The 24,828-nt window shown below is 35.7% G+C and overlaps 1 protein-coding gene across 1 annotated transcript; it reads left to right on the plus strand.

Moving 5' to 3' along the window:
- The first annotated feature begins 1,837 nt into the window (after positions 1-1,837).
- Positions 1,838-23,626, plus strand: LOC100542534 (inactive phospholipase C-like protein 2). The gene is made up of 3 exons (XM_010712812.3): positions 1,838-1,934; positions 15,480-15,589; positions 22,356-23,626. Exons 1-3 carry the CDS (start codon positions 1,859-1,861, stop codon positions 22,533-22,535), a joined length of 366 nt encoding a protein of 121 aa, XP_010711114.1. The 5' UTR covers positions 1,838-1,858; the 3' UTR covers positions 22,536-23,626.
- Positions 23,627-24,828: the final 1,202 nt, after the last annotated feature.

Raw genomic sequence — 24,828 nt, forward strand, 5'->3', positions numbered from 1 at the left:
GTACAGTTGTTGTCTTTATCGCAACTAATTAGTAATTAGCATAATTCTATGCATAGGCAATTTTTGCCTGAGTGAGCATTGATATTTATATTCAAAGAACAATCCAGTTAAAAATGGGTAAGCTAAAATATTTCCCTTGCAGCTTAGCAACCTGATCCAGTTACTATTTTTTCCTCACTTATTGTTATAGTTTGCATTTCTTTTTTTTCAATTAACATAAGTCAGGATAAAGATACTTTGAAATTACAAACGGATTAATCAGGATGTGAAGGTTAAATGTAAACATTATCCAGTACAGTGACTTCCACAGCTGTAGTTGTAGAAAATGACCTAGAATTACCTTTAGATACTTTGTCATGTACTTAAACTAGATTTTTGTCTAGCTGAAAATAATAGAAGTCTATAACATAGTTTACATCCCCACATGTGGTGTTCCTCCTTGCTTGCACACTTTCTGCTATCCAGAATCTGGGGCTCATTTACCCACTTCTCCAAATTCACTCGTGTCTAACTTATATAATCACAAGGAAAGGACCTACAAGATCATCTAGTCCCACCGTCCTCTCACTACCACTGCTACCACAAGCCTCTATGTCTCTCTATGTCTCACAAGTCTTGTAGCTCCTCATCCAGATGCCTCTTGAACCCTGCCAGGGACAACAACTCCACCACCTCGCTGGGCAGGCCATTCTAGTGCCTGACCACCCCTTGAGAGAAAAAGTTCTTCCTTATGTCTAATCTAAATCTTCCCTGGTGCAGCACAACTTGTCCTGTTTGTTGCCTGGGAGAAGAGGCCAAACCCCTCCTCATAACAACCTCCCTTCAGGAAGTTGTAGAGTGCACTTAGAGCAATGTTCAGGAAATCAGCCTCAATGTCAGTGTCACTCAGCTGGGGAAAGCTTCCTCTACTAGGTGGGAGAAAAGATCCTGTAGTCCTGCCTCTTAAAGCATTGTATTGGTGAGCAGAAATTTTGGATGTTTGATTTTCTTTTTTTTCTTTTTCTTCTGTAACCTGAAATGCTCCTGCTCATAATAGCAGTTGTAGTTCTTAAAGAAAAGAAAGTTCCACCTCAAGACTTGGATAAGCAGTATATCTAGCTTAACCAGTGTTTTTGGTGAAGGGAAATCTGCTCATAGAAATAATGCTGCTTGATTAGATCCCAGAGACATTAATGGTTAAGGGGTAGGGCAAAGTCCATCCTTCTGAATACATATCCTGGGTTGAAGAATCTGCACAGATCCAATTTAATCAGTATGCTTTTGGCTGAGTTTCCATGAAAGGTTTTTGCTTGAGAAAGATCAAGTAAGGAAATCATTTATTGTTCTTATCCGCTAGTACAAGCCTTGAGTGATTTGTTTTCCTCCTTAGTGTTAGCTCATGCACATGCACAAGTCAAGTCATAGAAAGGAAAATACAGAGGAGCAAATCTGGAAAAGCAATGGCATGATAAATATGGAAACAATTACTGGGTGATGAGCTATTGCCATCCTGAGTATCTGAGTGATTAACAAAGAGCAAGACTGCATCCAGGTTGTTTCTCCCAAGCCAACAAAACAAACAACCTGGTAAACCGTTGAATAATTTCCATATGTTCTGATAGAGAGTGAGTTATGGAATTGACATTTTACTCCAGTGTTCACAGATCCTGACCCAAAACTATCATGTTTTTTGTGTCCTTATGCTACATTGGCAGAACTTCTCTGCTTGGTCATAACAAGGAAGAATAATATCTTATTATGTTTAAAAGAAACAATAGATTACTGATTTCAGTTTAAATTAAGAATATTTTTCAAATTTGAAATTGCCAGTAAAAAATGAATTTTACTGATATTTCTGTATATTTTATTTTCTCTACAGATGATTCAGACCATCCGGACTCTAGTTGAAAATGCAGATAGCTTATATGAGAAGATAGTGCAATGTCAGAAAGCAGGTAAGTGTACGCTGTCTCTTAAAACTATTATAAAGAATTTATGATATTTTTCTTTAGTTCCCAAAACTTTGGAGTTTATTTATTCAGCTATAGCAAATATAAGCACACACATATATGTGTATGAGTTTACAGTAGTGTACAGCAACAGTGAAAAGGATATTTCAAATAATAGAAATCAAAAAGCTGTAAAATTACAACTTATCTTTAGCTCTGTTAGATGAATATGCTCTGGTTCTGTGGATTTGTTACTTACCATATTGTCTGTTTAGAATAAAATAATTTTGTTTCAATTACATTCACCTTCTATGGCAGTTTTTCCTAGTCCATGGATGCACGAAATCTTTTTTAAAAAAAATTTGTTACGATATATGGGTCCCACCTACACATTCTCTGGAAGTTTTCCTGTTTCTGATATATTTGAAACAGGTTGTATAGTCACTTTGTTCTTAGTCCTTTCACAAATTGTCCCCTTCTTACCTGCTATGTTACAAAAATTTTCCATTTGGACACAAATATGAGTATTTAAGGCTACTACTTTATTTTGAATAACGTGTCTGACCGTGCTACTTAATCATGCTGGTTTTCTTTTGATCGCACTCAAGTATTTTTTAAATAACATAACACATTTGTTCAGAGTAATGGTGCATCTCATTCTGCATCAGAAACAGGAAATCTGCTAGAAAGTCAAAGTATTCGCAAGCAGCAGTGTCATGCACAAATCAATTGGGACAAAAGCTTTTTATGTACAAATACATTTTTATACTCAGCACTGTGCAGCAGCCATAATCTTACATGGTTTTCTTGCATTCTTTTGTCCCTTTCATTGCTGTCCACAAAATTTCAGTCTCTCTCCTTGCAAACTCTTTTTTGTTAACAGGTTCCTTTCAACTCAGATGAGATGCAGGAAGGTGCACCCACTCTGAATTTCATGATCTCCACTGTATTCTTAGTATACACTCCTTAGACTCTGTGAACCTCAATCAAAGCATAGAAGTGTCAACATATTCAAAAAATTTACCTTGTCCTATTTACTTTAAGCTGTCAAATATAATCATAAATAACATGAGTGACAAAAATATTATTATATCTTGTTGGTACTGTGCCATATTTTTTAGCTACAATGCTGTGTCAGACAGCTTAGTTAGGCAAAACGTTGTTGCGTATTATCCTCATGTTTTTAAGAGTTGTTACCCTTTAGAAAAGATTGCTTGCTACTAGGTCATACAGGTTCCTGTAAACTTGCACTTGTCTGATCTTCCTGTATCTTACAACCTTATTTGATTTAATGTGCAACTGGGTACAAGAACGCTTTGTTTAAGATGGCTGAAGACTTAAAATCAGTGGTAAGCAGTGAAGAGAGATTTTGATCTCATTTAGATGAGAAACCTACGGCACAATGACATAAGCCTAAGTATGGATTATGTAATAGATGCTGCTGTTTAGGGCAGCTGCAGCCCTGCAGGGTCAGGGTATTTGTTAAGATGAATGAGCAGTATTAAATTACATTTAAATATCAGTGATTGTCAAAGCTTTTTTTAAGACTAATTGATCTCAGTAGATACTACTCTATTTAATTCTGAGTTAAGGATTATACTTTTTCCAGTGTAATCTCTTGATAAAGGAAAAGAAAAATTATGTATTTGTCAGTGTTTTTTTGTTTGTTTGTTCTATGGGTCAAGTAGTGAAAAAATTGAAAAATTAAGAAGCAAAACTGATAAAGTGGGAATAAGCAGTAAGGTTATATTAACAGGCTTATAAGAGAAATTTGTCAAACCTTCTCTATTAAACCATTTTCTGGCTTAGCTTTAATGATAAGACTTTGGCCCTCTTTTAAAGTTCAAAACTAAATTTGAAGTAACTGCAATATTATTTCTTAGGTTGGTAGCTTTTAGAGAATAAGCAAAGATGTGATTCTTGCTATGACTTTTTTTTTGGAATTCAGATTGCAGTTAATGTTCTGTAGGAAAATGAAAACATTAGTTAAACTTTTGTTCTCCCTCGGTTTTTAAAAATTAATCCATATCAAAGAGCTTTTCCAGTTTCTTCATACTAGTGTGTTAATTTCAGCTCAATACATTCTATTCTTAATTATTTATTGAAAGCATTTTAGATAAAACTAGTGAAAATATATGAAGAAAAAAATAGAGTTACTTTGAAATGGTTTAATCACCATTTATTTTGTTGCTAAGTCAGCTGAATGTACTACAACAAAATAAAGTGTAGGTGTTAAAGAGAGGTTAAAGATAATCCACTCTGTACCTTTAATCTTTTACAAGACCTAACTTCCCTGTCCTCCTTTATGTTCTTCCACTTTTCTTGAATCACCAGTTGCACTTAATTCAAATGCTGTCTGAATTAATCAGTGGTTAAAAGAGAGAACCAAAGCTTAGGTTGTATTTTGGCGTTCAGAGGCAAAAGCTCAGCAGTACACTTAGTATTCCACGTGTTCATTAAATGATCAGCAGCAAATCATGGGTGAACACAGTTTGCTGGTGACAAAGAATTGTTGAGTGTACTCAAATCTAGATAGGACTGTGAAACAGTACAGTAGGATCTTGTGACATTAAGCAGTGAATTGAATTAAACAGTGTGTGAAATGTAACATCAATAAGGTAAATTAATGTGCACATGGAAGAAAATAGCTGCATCGATACCTGAAAGAAATGCATTTAAGTTTACTGTTTTAATTCAGAAAATGGAGTTCTCCAGCGCTGTGTGCTGATCATTCAGATCCCTTTTTTTATTTTAGAAGTATAGTTTTCCCTAGTTATCTGTGCAGCCAGAACTCTTGTTCAGGTTCTAACCTTCTGACAGTTTGACACCCCTGTCCTTTTTTCTGAGCTTGACCGTTTTAATTTTACCTTCCTGACATCATTTTCCTGCTCTCATTTTGATAATGTTTCTCCCAGTACTCATCTCTCTACTTTTTCTTTGTTCTATACTGGCTGAGCTGCTTTTACTTTTCTTGTATTTGCTCATCTAGTAACAAGAATTTCCATTGTCTGATAGCTAGTGAGCCATCATCCTGCTATCTATCATGTTGCCCCACATACTCACTGTAAACATCCACAGGACTGCTTCCTCTGAATTGATTTTTAAAATTGTCCTACAAATATAGCTGGATTGACACATGTCCTCCTACTACCTTAACAAAAATAGCTTTCATTGCTTCCTTGCACTCACTCCTCTTTCTTTGCCCATCTGTTATCGTTTTTCCTTATGGTTAGATTCCAGGTTGTTGGAGCAAGAACTGTCTCATTTATTCCATCTGTACAGTGACAAAACCAGCAGGGACTTGGGTTATTAAACAATGCAGATAGAAAAAGACATAAAATGAGTACATGTTTTAATATATACTCCAAAGCAGTCTTTCAGCAGTATCAGAAACAGGATACTGTTTGAAGAAGATCCAGCCATACTGGATGCTGTCAAAGATAAACAGTGCACAGTATGCACTGGGAAGAAGTTATGTCTGAGTTGCATGCAAATAACATGACAATGACCATATAAGCACGGCAAATTCTTCTTGGAGTTGAAAACTGAAATAATAAAATTCATTTTGTTTTAATACCTTTTCAGCATAACTGCATGTTTACAGAGCTGTTTACTTTAATATATATTTTTTTCCATTATTTGTAGTCTAAATTGGTTTTAGACTTAGGGTCTATTATAACAGAGCGTGTAAGATGCAGAAAAAATAATATTGTACATTATATGTTATGTACATATTAGGTAATCCACTAATAGATGAAAATAAATAATAATAATTAAATATTGAGGAGCACTTTTGACTGAGTATATAGAAGGGTAGTTGAAGTCTTTTTAACCAATGAAAGAGAGTGACCAGAACAGTTTTTCCCAACATTTTTGTGGTTAACTCTGATTTGGAAGAGAATTTGCAGTTTCTTGACATGATATCGTATTATTTACAAAGATCTGTCAGAGTTTATTATCTGTACCTTCTGAAATACTGTCTTTCATCAGCAAGTCTTGGTTTCTGATTAGAAGCTACAGCAACTAAGGTTGGCCTCATATGTGGGTTACTGAAAAAATGCTACTTATTATTACTGTTGTACTCCCCAAGTGAGAAATATTTAATGTGTTTGCATCAGTAGTCTGTACTGATCTTCAAATTAAAACTTAGAATTGGATCCTTTTATGTTTTTCATGAGGTTAACTTTTGAAAGTAAAACATCTACAGTATTTACACCCAGTGCCTAAACTCCAATTAGACTGAAATAGCACTTTGACGCCTCTTTAATTCTGTTTCCATTCTTCTGAAATACCTGCTTTTCTTCACTTTTTTCCTTTTTCTCATTTTTTAATAAGCCAGCTATCAAATTGTTTTATACTCTGCAGTTATTTAATCCTGTCTGTCTCTCTTGTGCCTTGAATATTTTTGAATCCACATTCCACCATGGGGGAAAACATGAAGAAATAGGCATGGAATAACCACCATGGATGGTGTTTTTTATGATAAACTGATGTATCACAGAACTGTAGGTGTTGCAGGGGGCCTCTGGAGATCATCTAGTCCAACTCCCCTGCTTTAGACAAATTCCCTAGAGTAGGTTACACAGGAAAGCGGTTTTGAAAATCTCCGGAGGAGGCTTCTCAGCATCTCTGGGCTGCTCATCCCAGTGCTCTGTCACCCCCTCAAAGTGAAGTTATTTCTCATGTTCAAATGGAACTTACTGTGTTCTAATTTGTGCCTGTTACCCCTTGTCCTGTCTCTAAGCATCACCAAAAAGAGCCTGGTCCCATCATCCCGATACCTGCCCTTTAGGTATTTATAAGAGGGGATCAATGAGATCCCCTCTCAGTCTTCTCCGTGCTGAACTTCTCCAGTTCCAGGTCTCTCAACTTTTCCTCTTAAGAGAGATACACCAGGCCCCTCATCATCTTTGTAGCTCTCTGCTGGACTCTCCAATGGGTAAATGATGTATTCTTGGAATTATCTAACCTAGCACTTTTCTGAGGAAAATGCATATACTTGACTAAATGTATCTCAATGTCATTCTCACAGTTCAAATAGTTGAACATCCTATTTTGGCCTCACATTCACAGGTGACGTAGGCGGCAGACTTGCTTGTAGCTGAACTATGGTGTTAGAAGTCTAGATTCTTTGCATTCCAGTTGTCATCACATTCACATGCCGTGCTACGTTTCTCTATATTCTCAGTTCAACTTCATTTACAAGTTTATTTTGCCACGTAGATTTATGTTTAAATGCTGCACTTAAAAGATTGTAAAAACGCTTAAACTAACGCAGAGTTTGTAGTGTTCTTGTGAGCTTGCCTTTTTGCATGAAGCCTTTTTTCCTTACAGTTAATTTGGTACTAGCAGTGTAAAAGATCAGGTCATATTAGTGATGAATGAGCTGCATGTTCAACTCCCAGTAGCTTCAGTAGCAGAAATAATTGTAAAATACGGTTGTGTACTAGAAATATTAATACAGTTGTGAAAGACTGAAATAATAGTCCTGATTTAAGTGTGGTTTCCCTAAAGCAAAAATATTTGCATAAATCTGATATTAGCTTGCAAATTGTATTTGCCTTCTATGATTAACCTGATTAAATAGGGAAGATTAATTATATATCTGAAGATATTTAGAGGTACACTAGAATGCACACAAGTACATCAGACATTGTGTGTGCTAAGGACTGATAAAAGGCTGTACTGTTATCCTAACTAATATCTAATCCAAAACAGCAGGAAAGAGTGAGACATTCTTCTATCCTCCCATCAGACTGTCTGTATCTACATGTGAGGACAGAACAAGTACAGCAGCTGCTAAGGCGAGTCAATGCTTCTAAACTATCTGTAGATGGAAGTTAAGAAAAAATAGTAAATTGTTAGAAATAATACAGCTGAAAGACAAATTTTATAATATGTTTTATTAACTGAAGGGCTATACTTCAAAGAGAGATGAATGAGTTTTCAGAAGCACATTCATTTCATTCTTCATACTTTAAACAGTAACAAATTCCAAGTTAAACACAATGTGTTTGACATTTAATTGTGTTAATCAGATAATTTGGTAGAAAAAGGTAGCCAACTTCTTTGAAGCAGAAGGTAGCATTAGAGAATGGAGAAGTAGCATTCTTGTTGAACAGAAAGAGATAGTAATTACTGTTGCCAATGAAACAATATGGACACAGCATGATCTGAAGACTGGGAGAAATTACAATGTACCATAAATCAATGTCCTTATTAAGTCTGCTTTCTAGCATTCAGTAACATTAGGAATTTTTTTTTTCTTAGTCTTTCAGTGATCTCTCTGGAGGATCACAGCTGATAAATAAAAGATGAAAACAGCAGTATGTGGAAAAAAATATTCTGTTCCATTTCCACTCTGTGTTTCTTCCCTTATTGACAGCAGTAATTCATTCTCATGTGGTAATGGCTTAACTTCACCCACATTTAGAAAAATGATTTGTCCTTGTAGGCTACAGTTTGCCAGAAATCAGAGTGGGATACTATGGGTCTTCTTTTCAGTGCAAATGTCTTAATTTGTGAAGGCCTAGTTTTTTGTGTATTTTGTACACTACTGGGGGCTCATGAGAAGTGTAGGAGTCTTGAGTATTTCACTGCTTGATAAATGTTTTGTTAACTTTGTTGTCTAGAAAATTTTATGCAGGACTGTTGAAGGTGTTTGAAGAAGTTGAAGCTTGTTACTGCATTTATGGAAGTTATTAAACTGTAATTAAGTCACGGCCAGATGTCCTCTTTGTATTTTTGTAGCAGCATAAATTTGGTGTTACAGCTACTTTTAATTTCTTCTATCAGCAGTTCAGTAAAAAGTTGGTGTATTGTGAGACCATCTTATGGTGAATTACTGAATTACTGTGATGAGTATGGAACTGGATGTATTGGGATTGAAAGACTAAATACTGATGTTGGTAGCAGAGAGGATGTTTTTAGGCAGATTGTGATGCCATTTGATCATTTGAGGTGTTGGAATAAGAAAGGTGTCTTAGGCATACAATTTTTCTTCCCTACTTTAGAAGAATAATGGAGCATCAGGCATCAGAAAGTCTTTTTAACTCTCCAAGTGGAGACAGGACATGGCTGGGTATATATGGGGAATATTTTTACTTAATAAGGACGTACAGCATGTTGCCAAAGAAGTTGAAGTAATTAAAAAATACTGAGCATTTTATTTAGCTAATATATTTCATCAACTATTAACCTGAATATTTTGAATGCAAATAATTCTGACCTGGAGTTTCTTGAAACTGAAGAACAACACACATAATTCTCTAGTTATAATATAAAATATTTTGGGTGACTTCAGTGGGAAGTGGGTCCTTGAAATTATGTGTGCATCTAATCTTTTTTCTGTTAAGACTCAGTTTTTGTAGCTTAAAGTGATACAAAATACAATGGTGAATGGAGAAGTAATTTATTAAAGTGCATTTTAAATCTTTGTATGAAAAGTTTTCTGTAACCAAAATTACTTGGGAATTTATATATAGCTATAGTAATTACAGTTGCCCCTCTAACATGACTTGTATGATTTATTGCAGAAGTGATCTGGTAACAGATTCTTTTCTCAAGAACTTTTCTGATAAATTTTGCTTTAAGAAGAAATTATTTGAGGTTGAAATACCTGAATTTTAAGGAAATATAATCAGAAAGAAAACTACTAAGAAACATATTCTGTTCAGAATAAAATTAAAGCCTTGGCCTTCAAAGATACAGGCAAATGTAGCAGCTTTATGTGCAGATTAAGTATTTATGGGTCGAAATGGGCACTAACATTTTAAATTCTTTCCTAGAATTCTTTCCTAGGTAGAAAAATGTTCAAGCCTAAAGTGCTTTCCTGGACTTTTTTTTTTCTTTTCAAAAAGAGCGTACATAGCAATTGAGCTGCAGTCTGTGGTAATCTAATCAAGAGCTGTATGCTATTTTCTTCAAGTTTTTAAAATATTTAATTCTTAATTATTTTTATTACCTATTTATTAATATCTTGAAAAATATTTAATTCACTTCTAAATCAAAGCACCCTTCCAAGACTGAAATAAAACATATTTAACTTGGCAGAAGTTAAGTACTTAACAAGAGTATGAGTAATACGTTTTTTATATAGATATGGAAAAATATTGTTTGCTGTCCATTTCATATTAGGCATACTGTGTATAAGCATTCATTGCCAAAGTTTTACATTTTGTTGTTACATTAGTAAAGTGCTTTGTTAAGAAAGGAAGCCTAAGCTAGAAGAAACCCGCCTTCTGTATAATTGTATCTTGACTATTTTATAAATCAGGTTTGTGGCAAGAAAATTTTAATCAAAGAAAACAAGTCAGTATGTGAAGTAGAAACCTGGCTTTAGAAATACAGTATAGTAAGTATTGTGCTCACTGTTTCAGTAGGGATTCCATAAAAAACAAATATCTCAACTATCAGCTAAAGAAATGGTTTACTTTTTATACCCATAAATGGAGTTTGTATGTCAGGGCTTTGTGATAGTAAATCTTAAAAAAAAAAAAAGAATAGAAAAGAAATTCCAAAGTTCCAAGCAGGTTAATTGCTTTTAATGCTTTTAATATACTCTTATTAAGTAGTTTAAAAATAATAACAATGAGTTATGCTGCTTTGTATATCATATTTTAATCCTTATTATAGGTACAATACCTTGAGGTGACTACAGTGCTGTGAGAAGACTAGCTTGGTCTTGGTCTTGTTTTGACTCTACTGAAGCTTTCAACACACTCCTGTAACATTGTCTCAGACATTCAGGAAGTACAGGCTAGATAAGAGGACAGTGAGGTGGGCTGAAAGTCATCTGACCAGCCAGGCTAAAAGCACTGCCTCAACAGCATTTACCAGGCAGACCACAGCATTTGGCCATATGTTGATTTCTAAACAACAAGAAGTAAAACCTGTAGTTAAGGCAATGTAAGTCAATGCATTCTAATTCGTAAGTGAGACTGAGCTATCTCAGTTAACATAAATGAGAGGTTGTGATCACTACTCAGTAGTAATATTTGCTCAAAACAGTGCAAACAAACCTTAAGATAATCTCCTAAACAGAGATATTAAAATTCTTTTCAACATTGTGATAAATGGGACGGATTAAATTCCCATTAGTTCATTGCACTACTAGTAATAAACTAGATTAATTCTGGTAGTATAATTGGTAATTGCATAAGATAAAGCAGGATGCAAAAGATAAGTGGGTGTTGTCATTCCTGAGCTGTTCAGAACCATGGGTGTCTCACCTTTTTCAAGCTGTTTTCACTCGGTTAAGTCGGTTAAGTCTGTATGATTAATAAGAAATCAACTTGTTGTTATTGTGTTGTATGTCATTCTATATACAATTATGATGGCTCAGATTAGCAAATCTATTATAGATGATTTCTCTCAGCATGAGAGGAGCTCTCTTTCCTCCCGACTGCAATTTTCACTAGAGACAAAATCTTATTGCAGTTCTTATTTAGCCAGGTGTTGCTGAGCAGACATTTATCTACTGAGCCTTTCTCAGCTCCTTTTTATTGCTTTTTCTCTTTTCAAATTTTCCTGGTAAGCCAACTACATCAACCTTTCTTGACAGCTTCAAGTCCTACAACTATAGAATTCAGAGTCTGTATACATTAGTATGAGTATCTTAGCAGATGATTGTTAAAATTAATTTGCGGAGATGAAGGTGGACAGCTTTTGATAGAATTATGGCTGTCATCTCAGTCTTTGCACTGATCTCCTAAGTCAAGAGCTTTCATACTCAGATCACTTCCATCAGCATTCCGAGAGATGTAGTGCTTTGTTTCACATCAGTTGGATATTACACTAATGTCGTTACTTACTGATGACAGCACTTTGGTTTTGATTCAGCGTAAGATGCTACTAAGAGCAAATCCATGATTAATTTGTAATAGGCCTTTCTGAAGAAGGGTGGGAATGGGGGATGCTTTCTGGCCAACACTGAGAGGCCTTTATACAGTCTTCATTTGCCATTCCTATTTGCTGTGCAGGTTGCAGCAGAATGAAATGACTGCTAAGCATAGCAAATGTACGCTCTGGAGTGATGCAGAGGTACTTAGAGAGTGACCATGTTGCCATGGTTCCTTATATATATCACCTTTTGAGGAATTCTTGTTCAACTCTATACTGTTTATGTTCATTTTTTTTGGTTTCATATTGACCTTCAGTGATAACACCAAATTTAAAAGTCAAGTAATGCATCTCTTGAGAATGCAGACAAAGCATGCTCTTGTCATCTGTTCTGCTAAAGGAAAAAAGGAGGCCATCTTCCTCTTCCACAAAGTAGCAGCTCTTTTATAGTTTGGGGCTTTTTTCACTGGGAAAAATACGACTGAATGTTAGTAACGACATTACCATTGCATTAGCGTATTCTGGAATCCTATATAATTTTTGTGATCACTGAGAAATTTGTGGGTGATGTCTTTTTTTAATAGCTGCCAGTAAAAATGGAAAGTGTGAGTAACTTCTATTTCTTGCATTAAACAGGTGGTATACATAGAAATACGGTAAGAGTGATAAATCAAATTAGCATAATGACTATTACCTTCCAAGAGATGTTAGGCAGTTCAAGATACTAATGGGCTAATAATTCTAGAAGTAGTTAAGCCTCATAAAGTTAACTTGCTTACCATATCTTAATGACAGCAAGAGCAGAATTTTTGCTTGCAAGGATATAGAAAATCCTGTGAATTTATTTATTAAAAAAGAGGTTTTTTTAAGCTTATCTTAAAGGCACTTTCAAGTGACTGTGTGAACATATTTGTCATTTTATTAATGAATTGTGAATGAAAATCTTTCTTCCCTTTTTCCTTTTATCTTCTGAAAGTCAGTTTCATTTTGGAATTTAACGCTTCTGTTATTATTTTGCCAATATTAATGAAAATAGCCAGTTCTGAGAAAAAAAAAAAATACACAAGAAAAACAAGCAGGGAAAGAGAAGGAGAATACCAGGAGAAATGTAGTCGATAAATAAATGCTGTGCTGCATTCATACTTCATAATTAAGGCTCAGGTTGTCCATATACCGTATAGGGAGCATGGCTAATTCCAATCAGCAGATGGAAAAAAAATGAGACTGATACAGTCCAGAGGTGAAATAATGAAAAGTGAAATAATCCATTTAAGCTTACCTGGCAAGGTAATAATAGCAACACAAATATGATTTTAATCCATTTGCCTCTGGTTGTATGTTTAGGGTTAGAATGGGATAGCTTATAGTTTACTGTGCCAATGAGGAGTTGTCCTTTCCTGTCTGTAAGAAGAGTTGAGGACAGAGGTGTGATTAGTCCTCATTAAGTAGGCAGCTCTTGTTTGTCAAAGTTTTACATGTGTATGCCTTGGTGGGATCACCTGACATGATTTTGTTTTCTGAAAAAAGGGCAATGAGATGTTGCTGCCAACCGCTCCAAGTATTTAACTCGAGTGGAATGGCTTTGACAAAACAGAAATGTAGCTCAGCTTGAGTGTGAAGAAAGTGATCATCACAAAGTCCTCAGTGTGCCATAAGTTATGAGTTCTTCTAGCTAGCAGAGCATTTGGAGGCTGTTGTCTCCATGTCTGTATTACCAGTGATATTGCATAAATTAGAATAATCTATAATCTGCAAAGCACCAATTTCACATCGTTTGTGCGGTCCCTCAGCATTATTCTTAATCTCAGAGTAGCTTTGCTTCATGGTTGTTATCAGTCACTAGTGCCCATGGGCTAGGACTTGAAGGAGAGTATTAATAAAGATGGAGATGAGGTTAATGCATCATTACTGCAGTTCTGTAAGTGTGCTGCTTGCGCTCTTGTCCACCACCTTTCACTTTTTTTTAATGTAATAACAGCTGATAACGGGGTTATGCTGCAAGTCACCTGCTTATATTCCATGCACCTTGCTTATTTATTTATTCTGCTGAAAATTGGAGTACAGAGCTCCAAGTTTATCAGCATAATCTGGGCATAAATGGTTCAGACAAAATAATCTCTATAATCTCTATTGTTATGGAGGCTCTAAAAATGTAGTGTTCTAAATATGGATCTATGCATCATCTTTCCATGATCACATTGGGAAGGTTTTTTTTTTAAATGATGATCTGAACAGGAATCAGATACTTGGAAACAGTGATGGATCGAGGAACTTTAATTTCTCACCTGGTTTAAGATCTGAGGAAATGCCAAATGAATGCTTTTCTTAAGGCTGTACTCTCAATAGGGAGGTAGAGCTATGGAGAAGTATTTTGAATTAAAAACAATACAGTAGTTTAATTCAGGAAAAGTATATGCTGTCTATTTTTCTTGCAGTAAAATTTAAATGATAAGAAAAGTTAACAAGAGGGTTTTTTGTCTGTCTTTGAAATTAATTTATGAATCATCTTTAATTTTTTTATATATACATATATATGTTTTTATATATGTTTATGTAGGAATAAGGTAAACAAGAATATGATGAAAACATTCAGTCATATCTTTCTTTTGTATTAAGACATGAGTGTGAGGCTGAGAGATTACAGAGAAGAGCAGATACAATAATGCCCTTAAAAATCAACCTACTCTGATTAGGATTGAGGGGCAGGACAGGTTTGTATGTGGATTTCATGGCAATTAATTCCATGTAAATTTTAAAGCACATCTACTCAATAGCAGATAGAAGAAATGAATCAATGTAGTTAATAGAATAATTTAGAATCACACTATACCTTGATTTTAAGTTTATAGCTGTAAATTATATTATGTAACTTTATGTTATTACTGATGGAGACTTTAAGAGAACAGTTTAAGAAGGGAGGAGGATTACTGTAATGCAGGCTGTGATGATGTGTACATCTATGGAAGAACATGCTACTTTCTGTGTAGGAAGGAAAGTGTGTTTCAAACTTCTTTATGTATGACTTGTAACAGCATCATGGAAAGCAATTTATTTGTTGTTAAATCTGTGCATTTCACTGAATTAAGATGTATGCTCTAGTCATTCTACTGCATTGAATTTTGCAGTAAATTTTTGGGTTGGGGTCTGTCAGATGCAAGTTGCAGGGAGACAGCAGTTTACATGAGTGTAAATGTTCTTGGTGGTTCATTTTCCTGCCACCTTTCTCACGTTTGTGCCCTTTCCCCCAGGGGTAAGGTGAGAAGGCTGTATTCTGCATGGCTCCCAGCACGTAAATTGGGCAACTGTGATGTAAATTTGGTGCGCACTAGAGCAAAGCACAAAATAAATTTGTTGGGACATATTTCCTGAAACGAATGCTTTCATTTCACAGTGATCCACATGAAGGTCTTCACATGTAGTGCAACAGATTTTATTGTGATTGAAAAATATTTTGTATAGTATTTATATATATTTGTTTGGCTCCATTTCTATGGCAGTGACCCAGCAGGTATTGCAGTGCAGATTTTGACTTAGAGAGATCTGAGTATATTTGCATGTACTATAACTTCACAGATATATTTGTGCTCGAAGAATGAAATTTCTGAAGCTTTTTCATTGTTCTTTACCTTTTTAGTTTCAATTCACTGTTTCTATGATCACAGAAATACATTAAAATAGTTACTATATTACTCCCTCTTTTACTCTCCACAGCAATGGAGTTTCATGAAAACCTGCACAATATAGGAGCAAGAGAAGGCTTAAAAGAAAGAAAACTGCAAAAATCAGTAGAAAGCTTTACATGGAATATTACAATTTTAAAGGTAATGTGTCTTCCATTAGTTAGTTATTTTTCCATTCACTGGTGGCATTCTGATGTTATTGTTGGTCATTATTCTGTCTCATAGCTCAACTAGATTTATTCACTTTTATGGTCATTTTCAGCATTCATTGCTTTGAAAACACAGCAGACTGACTGCATGTTTTTGTACTTTTATATAATATTTTGGAGGTTATTTCATTTTGTTTGTCCCTGAGGTTTTTATTTTAAAACCTCTTAATGTCAACAGGACCCACTGTAATCTTGAATACATGGGTGAAATGAGTACTAATTCGTATGAAGCTGCTTGGTCTGGGAGGAAGTTGTGCTGCTGGGTAAACCCTGTTCATTGATTTCAAAGGTAGTGAGAGTATTCAGGGTAATGGGGCTACTGGAAAACAAAAGGGAAGATGTTGCTATTGCAGTCAGTGATGAATGGCAATTAAAGATACATACAAAGCGTACAAATCATCCGTACTATAGTAAAGTGAACATATATGACCCATAGATTCTCTTCGTTGAGCACATTTGCCTATATTACTATAGGCAAATATATACTATACTATATAAGTTTAAATGATGTAATAAAAAAAGTACTTTCAGCTAGAAACCCTCAGGAAACTTGAATGCGGATAGGTTTTCAAGTTTCTTATCTTTTGTCTTTCATCTTGGCAGAGTATATCAAAATTTATAGAGACAGCAAAACTACCTCGCCTAATTTATTCCCTTGACACTATCCTTCTAGCCCAAATTATTCAAATTTTGTGTTTACATCTACTAATGAGTTCTTCTTTCCCACTCAAATATTTCATTGCTATATTAAACTATAAAATCTGTTTTAGTTAGAATTTTCTCCCACGTGTGTTTTATTTTTAGTTCTTATTATTGAAAATAGAATTAACTATCACTTCTCCTTACAGTGGACTACTACAGAAAACCTGTAATGCAGTCATATCTCTGCTTTCTGTGCTGGTTTCAGCTGTTAAGCTTTTCTCTGTGCTGCTTGCTGCTCCTGTCCAGAGCAGAAGTGGATCAAAAAGAGGCCACGTTTGCTACATGTGTACATCTAATACATTCTAAAACCATATTTGCAGATTCTGCTTTGAGATCAAAGAGGCAGACTGTTACTTTTCCTTTATTAGAGCAGTAGATCCTGAAGACGATACATGTGATGTGTCAAACACCAAACCTGTACTAACCAGTAGATTCAGAGGAGGAGAGTCAGTTCAATGGCATTGGACAAATTAAAATCACAGAATGTTGTGAGTTGGAAGGAACCCAGAGGGATCACTGAGTGCAACCCTTGGCTCTGTACAGGATCACCCCAAAATCAAACCCTACATCTGAGAATGTTGTCCAAATGCTTCTTGAACTCTGACAGATTCTACTCCTTAATTTCCTGTCAAAACTATCAGATATCATTTGGAGAAGTAAATTTATTTTAATTCTTCCAGAAGTAACAGTAGCTTTGCTTCATCTCTTATTTCTATTCAAAATGTAAAGGCTGGTGGGGGGAAGGCTTTGTAGTTGATGAATGACGGACCTGTGAAATCAGAATTTCTGTGTAAACCAGGAATTGGAGAACCCATACTGGAAATCTGACTCCTGAGAGCACTGATGGGCTTTTGTGTGTGTCCCTAGAATTAACGTAATTATGAAGTTAGAAGGCCTTCCTTTTGAAGAGATTATTGAGCAAATCTTTTCAACGTTGATGTAGTTTTTTTCTGGTCCAAGATTAAGGTCCCTTCTGTAGGAAGGTTCTTTTGGATACTTCAGCAAAAAATTGATGTGTAATCAACCTTTTGTAGCAGGTCTTATTACAGAAGGTTCATGTATGTTATGACATCTTAAAAATTCTTCATAAATATTGCAGTTCACAAAAACTATAGTTCACATATATTAAGGTTTTTTTTCATGTTTTCTACATAAAGTTAGAGCTTGTAATTTCTCAAAGTAAAACATATTCAGCTTTTTCACTCTGGACTCTAAACTATAGGCTGTAACTATAATTTGTCTTGAGTGATATAACTAAAGAGGAAAAGTTTGAGTTTTTTAGACCCTACTCTTCCTGCCTGGACAAAGAGACTGGCAGCCATAATTTTGACCTATGTTTTTTTGGAGCAGCTCTCTTAATTCTTCACAAATGTAATCATCAGCTCTTTCCAAGAGGAGTAGGCTGCTCATGTATTGTAACTGATACATTTTCCAAACCGATTAAGTTCCATTTTGCCCTCAAGACAAAATTGATCTTTATCTTAATTGGGACACTTTGACTATGGTTGATGCAATGGAAAGTCTGATAAAATAACAAAATTGACAGCTTAATTCTAGGGGAAATCTTTGTTAGAAGAGCTGACCTACAAGGGCTGCTCCCAGTTTTAGAGGTCTTACTGCTAGACTGTTCTTCTCTTTCTGATAGTTGATTTGCAAGACCACTTGTTGGTAATTTGTTTATCGTTATGATTCACACTGATAGAACTCATTTTCTAATGACTGATAATCACATTTCCTGCCAGAAAGAGTGCACCAGCTGAAAAAATGTCTACTAAGTGCTGTTGAAGCAGACTTTTGCAAACAAACTAATGAAACAATTTATAGATTTTACTGGCATAGCAAAACTTTGGGAAAAAAAAATAGGCACAGACATTGAAATGCCCATAGGAAGAAGAGGAGCACAACAGCTTCTGTAAATTAGTCTTTGCAACAGAAGCTGTTCTAAGCATATGGAGAGAGTTTGAATGAAGTACTTGGAGTGAAAGTGTGAGTTGTAATTCCAACATTTTTTAGACATCATATTGGTCAACACAAATTATTTTCTATATTTTTGTAATCTACCAGTTCATAGCATCTATTACCTCTGCAATGATGTTGGTCTTTCATCTGAATTATGTTTGTAAATATATTTATAAACAGAACATTTGAAACACCAGCATGCAACTTCTTAAATATTTATTTCATCATCTGAATTTTATGAACTGAATCTATCAATGAATTCAGGCAATACTGTTGTCACCTTGAGCATTCATAAAACCCCTGACACCTGCTGCATACTACTGTAGGTGCTCAGAAGAAAAAAAAAAAAAAAGAGTTCTATTAAAATACTGAAAACTGTTCTCTTGCTATTGCCAGATTTGTGGAGTTTTGGCTCCTAATTAAAGCGATTCTTATAAGTAAAGAAGCTAAATCCTTTATGGCTTGATTCTGTAAATGCACTCAAAGCAAGTCTTCTGGATGCGGAGCACTGTGGGATACCACAACATACCAAGCAGCCTGCTATTTAGGGACAGTGATGATGACTTGCTGCTTTTCCTTATAGGAGCTTTGGGGTCCCAGAACCTGAGCTAAGGCCTATTCATTTGTAATACAGTTTCTTGGGGAGAGTTAGGCAGTTATTTCAGATATCATCTATATAGCACTTTAATGTTCATGTAATAGCTGGAGAACTTGCCAACCAAAAATCATGAGAGAATACATACCAAAGTAAAAAAAGTGGCTGTTCTGGTTGTTACTCTGTCTTTGGCTCAAGGTATACCGGTACATGTTGGTTTCACAAATGGTTTTCTGAGTCAGAAGCATTCAGAAATCAATTTCTTCATTCTAATTATTGGATAAGAGAGTGTCTAATGAACACAGATTCATTTTTGTATTTTACCTCAGTCTAAACTTGACCCCACTTGGCCAAATGTATTTAGTCTAAACCCTTTTGCCTGTAATAATCCAACTCCTTATCCCAGATATATTCTTGTCTACAGAGTTCATCTTAACATAGGATCATAGAATGGGTCCTTCAATTGTTGGGGTCTCCAGAACTGGACACAGTACTTGAGGTGGGGGTCTCACAACATGAGACACAAGAGTGGAGGGGCAGAATCACCCTCCTCAACCTGCTGGTCACACTTCTCTTGATGCAATCTTCCATATTAGTCTCATCCAGATGGGTTCCCTGCTGAACACCCAGCCATTCCTTCTGAACTCTCTTTTCTCCTTTGTCTCCTCCATCCACTATTCTTTTTACACTTGGTGCCTCATTTTCTCTTCTGGTAGCTTTTCCTGTTGCTTTGCAGTTTGTATTGTCCCCTCTCCCCCAAGGTCTTCCTGATGAGTGTTAATCTTGTTTTTTTTCATCACATTACCTGATTTCATTGTATTCTGCAGTTGTTTACCTATTCTGCGTAATTTTTTTTATTATTATTGTCACCAGCTTTTAATTTTGTTGCAAAGCTCTCTCGTTCTTTTTGAGTTGTTACTCCTTCTACTGGTCTACTGTTTCAAGGCTTCTTTCAACATGGTGTTTTTGTCAGATCTGCTTTTTTTTTTTTGTATTCCAATCCCAATTTTAAGCTGTTACTTCATTCTTTCTCTTTCTTCTTAGCTTGCCTGTTCTAGACTCAGCATTCTTGCACTGCGTTAGTAGATTTTTTGCTAGTTCAGTCTCCTCCTTCAATTGGATCTTGTCATTACTTTGCCTAATGTAATCCAGTTACTCCTTCAGTCATAAACTACTTGCAGGTCAGGCCCAGAGATTGTTCTCTCCTCCTCCCTTTATCTGCTTCCTTACCAGTTGCCATCCCAAGCTATTTCTTCCCTTCTTCCAATCAGGCTTTGATACTGCTTGTGTTGTAATTAACCAAATGCTGGTGGTAGGACAACTTGGAGAAGCCATACAGGAAAAACACAGCTTTTTCTTCAAACACATTATTGTGTGAGAACAGAATATGTGTTACCTTGCCACATGCTGGAGTATTTGTTAGAAGCTCATAACTTGGATCCACAACTCTAGATCCCTTGTTGTTGAATTACAAGTTCTTACCCCAAGCAGGAGTTGGGGGGAAGGATGGAAGATTCTTAAAATTTTCACAGCATTTTCCTGTCTTTATTCTCAGAACTGAGTGATCCATATATTGAGGTTATAGAATAATATTAAGCAGTAATGATAATAAAATCTGCCAGTGGCAAAAATCTTGCATGGAGAATATCAGTCTAAGTAGTAAAAGTCTGGCAAGCGTATAAGCAACTGAAAACAATTTAAAAAAACACAGATTTTCAGACTGCTGCTAGCAAGTCTGCCTATAATAAACAACTTCATTAAACTTCTAGAATTATTTAGCAGTAATCCATGTAAAACAGAGCTTGGGCTAGAGACAGATGCACTCCAGATATGACTCACTTAGTCTGCCGGAGTGTTTTAAATTAGCTTTTAGTTGTTTGTCAGTTTGGAAAAAAAGACTTTAAAAAAATAGTATCCCTGGTTTTCCTTGGAAAAAAATTTACTGCAGCTTTTGCTGTGTTTGGAGAACTTTGAGATCTTTCCTGCCCTGTAAACAGAAAAGACACTCTAGTTATTATAGCCTTGGATTATTCTAGGGAGGTATTTCTTTGAAGAAAGCAATACATGTTTTTGATTTGTGTGCCTCAAATGTGTAATTCTGTTTACTTCTTAAGGTAATATTTATATTCTATAGTTGCTGAAAGAAGCGAGGCTGAAGTATCACAACTTGAGCGCACATCTGTTTAAACCTGATCATCATTTTACCTCTCTTTTATTTTTGAAATCACAAAGTTGGACTTCACCCTTATTTGGCAGAGGAAGAGAGGTGCAATAGCAGTTATGTCTGTACAAGAGAAGTGACTGTCAGGAGCTGGATTTTACTTCAGAAAGACATGAACACTCCTACTGCAGGAAAAGATGCAGTCAAAGTTCATGAACTTTTAAACATTATATGAAATGAAAGTCTCAAGGAACCACAGTGCCTGTTTGGTTATTTGTGTGTTTGTTTTCTTCTCTTCACTTAGAACCATATACAATCAATAGGTGTACAAATCTAGGCTTAGTAAGATTACCACAGTGGAAAGATAATCAAAATAAATGGAAATACTCACCAGTGTTGTAGGCTTGCAGTAAACTCCACAAGGAGCAATCTCCAGAAAGAGACCCTTCCTCAGTGGCAGTCAGCCCTTAAATGGGATCTAGGAGAGGTGCAGCCAGCCTCCACCCCTTCTGGTAGCACAGATGAATTGCTTTCACCTGTGCTCCTGTGGCTGACTCAGTGCTTGCCTCAGGTGGTCAGTCAGAGGCTCAGGCTGTGATCAACATTTCCATACAAACTGATGTTGCTTAAGATCTGGTATTTTTGAAGCATCATCTGATTTTTGAGCTGTGGTAGTTAGGGGGCTGTAATACAGAAAGCTGGATCACCTGAGTCTGAGACAGTTTCTCTTACAGCTTAAGCTGAATTGTACTTAGAGGTAAGACTGCAAGATAGATCTGAACTGCAGACAGTCCTACGAAGTCTCTGCTGTCACTGTACTTTTTACCTGTCACTTCCTGACCCGTATTTTTATTTCATATTTTGACAAACTTTGACTCTTTACCATGCTACGATTGAATTAGTCACATTGCTTGGAAAAAAACCTCAAAGAACCAAAAATCAAAGTTGTTTAACTGCTCCTTGAAGTATATAAATGAGTCTCCACAATTCTGTCCATGAGGAAACATTTTTAGTCCCCTAGGTTATAAATACAGAACAGATTACCTTTCTGAAAGCTGTTAGAAATAATCCCTATCCTTTGTTTATGCAACAGATTGGCTCCAGAGCTAGCAAGGAGCTTGGTTCTTATCACTTTACAAGTATGAAGTAATCAAATATTTATTTATTTACTTAATTTGAACAGGGCAACTCTACCATTAATCTGAAATAAACAGAAGGGCAAAAAAGATATATATAGCTCTATTATCCACTGTGTATTCACACACCATTATTGTTTTGCAGGGACAAGCTGATCTTCTCAAATATGCTAAAAATGAAGCACTGGAGAATCTGAAACAAATCCATTATGCCACTCTTTCATGTGGACTCAATAAGCCAGGCACTGAAAACGCTGAAATCTCAAAGCCCCGTCGAAGCCTGGAGGTCATACCTGAAAAAGCAGGTGATGAAAATGGCGAATGAGAGAACTCTCATCTCGTAATTATGGAGTTTATAACTCTGTGACCAATTGTAGCTGCATAGGACATTTGCTTTGCACTTACTGTTGAAAAATATTTGGAATCTTCAAAGCACAACTGGAGAAGCTAATTACAATCTATTGAAACTGTGAATGTATGTAGCAACTCTGCTTGTGAAGGCAATGATATTGTGTAACATGGAAATTACATTATTGGCCACAACGTAGTATGTATGTAAAAGATACTGTAATTCAGTCATAGCGTGCTGAAAAGTTTATTATAGTGCCATAGAGAAGTGAATGTTTTTTAAATGAGCTATGATTAGAAAACAGTTCACAGAATGTGACGAGTTGCCTTGATTTTCAAAAAGATAGATGTGTGGGTTCTCTGTTTCTTTGCACAGTTCCATAATTGTGCTAGCAAAGTGAATTATTGTGCGCCTAACTTTTGAAAATCAGGTCCGAAAAAGTGGGATCCACGTGTTTCACACTATACGTAATTCAGCCGCTCAGATATTTGGATTTGAAGTGTTATTGATTTTATTGTTGAGCCATAAATTACAACGAGAATGTAATTAGACAGTGATCACTGACTTCAGTGCACTATAGGAGAGCCATTATGTAAAAGGAAAATGTGCAATCAATCTGATAGCTTATGTCAGAAAAAAGATTCATACCTATTTTGCCTAAGATCTTCTGCAAATGTGTGTAGATAATGTGACCAAACTGCAAGCAAAATGTTGTAAATAGTTTTTCATTTTGTGAAGTGAAGTGCTCATCTTAAAAAGTTTTATGAGATTGCTCCTAGACAAGTAAAGCTTTTAACTAAATTTTAACTTTTTTATTTTTCAAGTATTTTCTTCCTTGCGGAATACGCGATATCTCAATAAGCAGATTTGTCAAAAAAAAAAAAAATTTGCTGTTCTGGTTCTGTTTGTTTGGTTTTATGACGACATTAGGTAAAGGTATTGTAGCTGATATACTCATTGTAAAATGACTATACCAACCTAGAGTGTTCTCTTACTGTTCCTGATTTAACAATAAAATGGACTATATAATTACAGAAGCTAATAAATTTGAAGAAAAACAAGCAAAATCCTACAGAGATCAAAATGAAGTTTCTGTTCAGTTGTGGGAAAAAGTGGAAGACGGCAGTGTCTGTTGAAAATCACTGTTTTAATTAGAGCTCTTCAAGACATGCATTCTACACAGAATCCATTTGTTTAACCAATTTGAGATCCTATTTTTGCATTTAGGTTAGAATGTAAATCTGTGTATGGGTAACATCTTGTAAAAGTCAGTAGGGCTCTGACAAAGAACATCAGTATATCCGCACTCAATCTGAATTGGTAGGGACTTAGATTTATTTTCTAGTCATTATAAAGCTAGAGGAAAAGAAAGATGAAAACAATTTGCACAGTAAATGTCACGTCTTAGCTTGCATTTTTAAATGTCAAACTGAATGGGCTGGGAGCAGTTTTAGAAGGTGCTGAGCTCTCTTAATGTCCAGTGACAGATCATATGCCTCAATGTGATGATCCTGCCAGGAATGAGTTCTGCTCTGACTTAGAAAATGAAACGTTTAACCCGTGGTGAGCACCTGCAAGCACAGCTTTGTGAGCAGTCTTTCTCTATGTTGTCAGCTGCAAACATTCCGTAGGCACATCTGCTTGATGGGAAGCAACATGACATTGGCTGTTACCGACTGTACTCCGAGCCAGCATAAAATCGGTCTTCCAGGGTCAAATCTATTCCCAACTTATCTACACAACAATAACTATGTTACATCAAGATTTAGCTGGGCTGTAAATTGACAAGGTCAGTTTCACTTTATCAGAAAATCCAATACCCAGGCTGCTGGAATTTTACCACCAACTTTAATCCCAGTTGAAAAGTGCAGACTTTGAAAAAACATCAGTACAGTTGGTATTGTATCTCAGATAGGCCTAAAGGCCACTGAAGGTCCATTAGCAGTTCTGGCCCATCACGTTTTTAGCGGCAATCACAGAACTATATAATTGATATCGCAAACGAAACATTTCTGTACAACCTCTTTCTTCATCTGGGTGATCAGGATAAATGGCTCAGGTATTCTTACTGTTGATAAATCGCTGCTTAGCACATCACATCTTTGAGAGATGTCAGGTAACATTGAAAGGGTTAAACACATGTAAGGTTGTTTGGTGCTTTTTCTTCACTTTAAGGCAAAAAAAAAAGTACAAGATGAGTGCCACATGAGTTAAGGCTGACAGGTTTTGTATGTTGAACTCTGCTATATACATAACTCCTCTGATCCTT

This window comes from Meleagris gallopavo, chromosome 6 (genome assembly GCF_000146605.3).
Source record: "Meleagris gallopavo isolate NT-WF06-2002-E0010 breed Aviagen turkey brand Nicholas breeding stock chromosome 6, Turkey_5.1, whole genome shotgun sequence".
Classification (NCBI taxonomy): domain Eukaryota; kingdom Metazoa; phylum Chordata; class Aves; order Galliformes; family Phasianidae; genus Meleagris; species Meleagris gallopavo.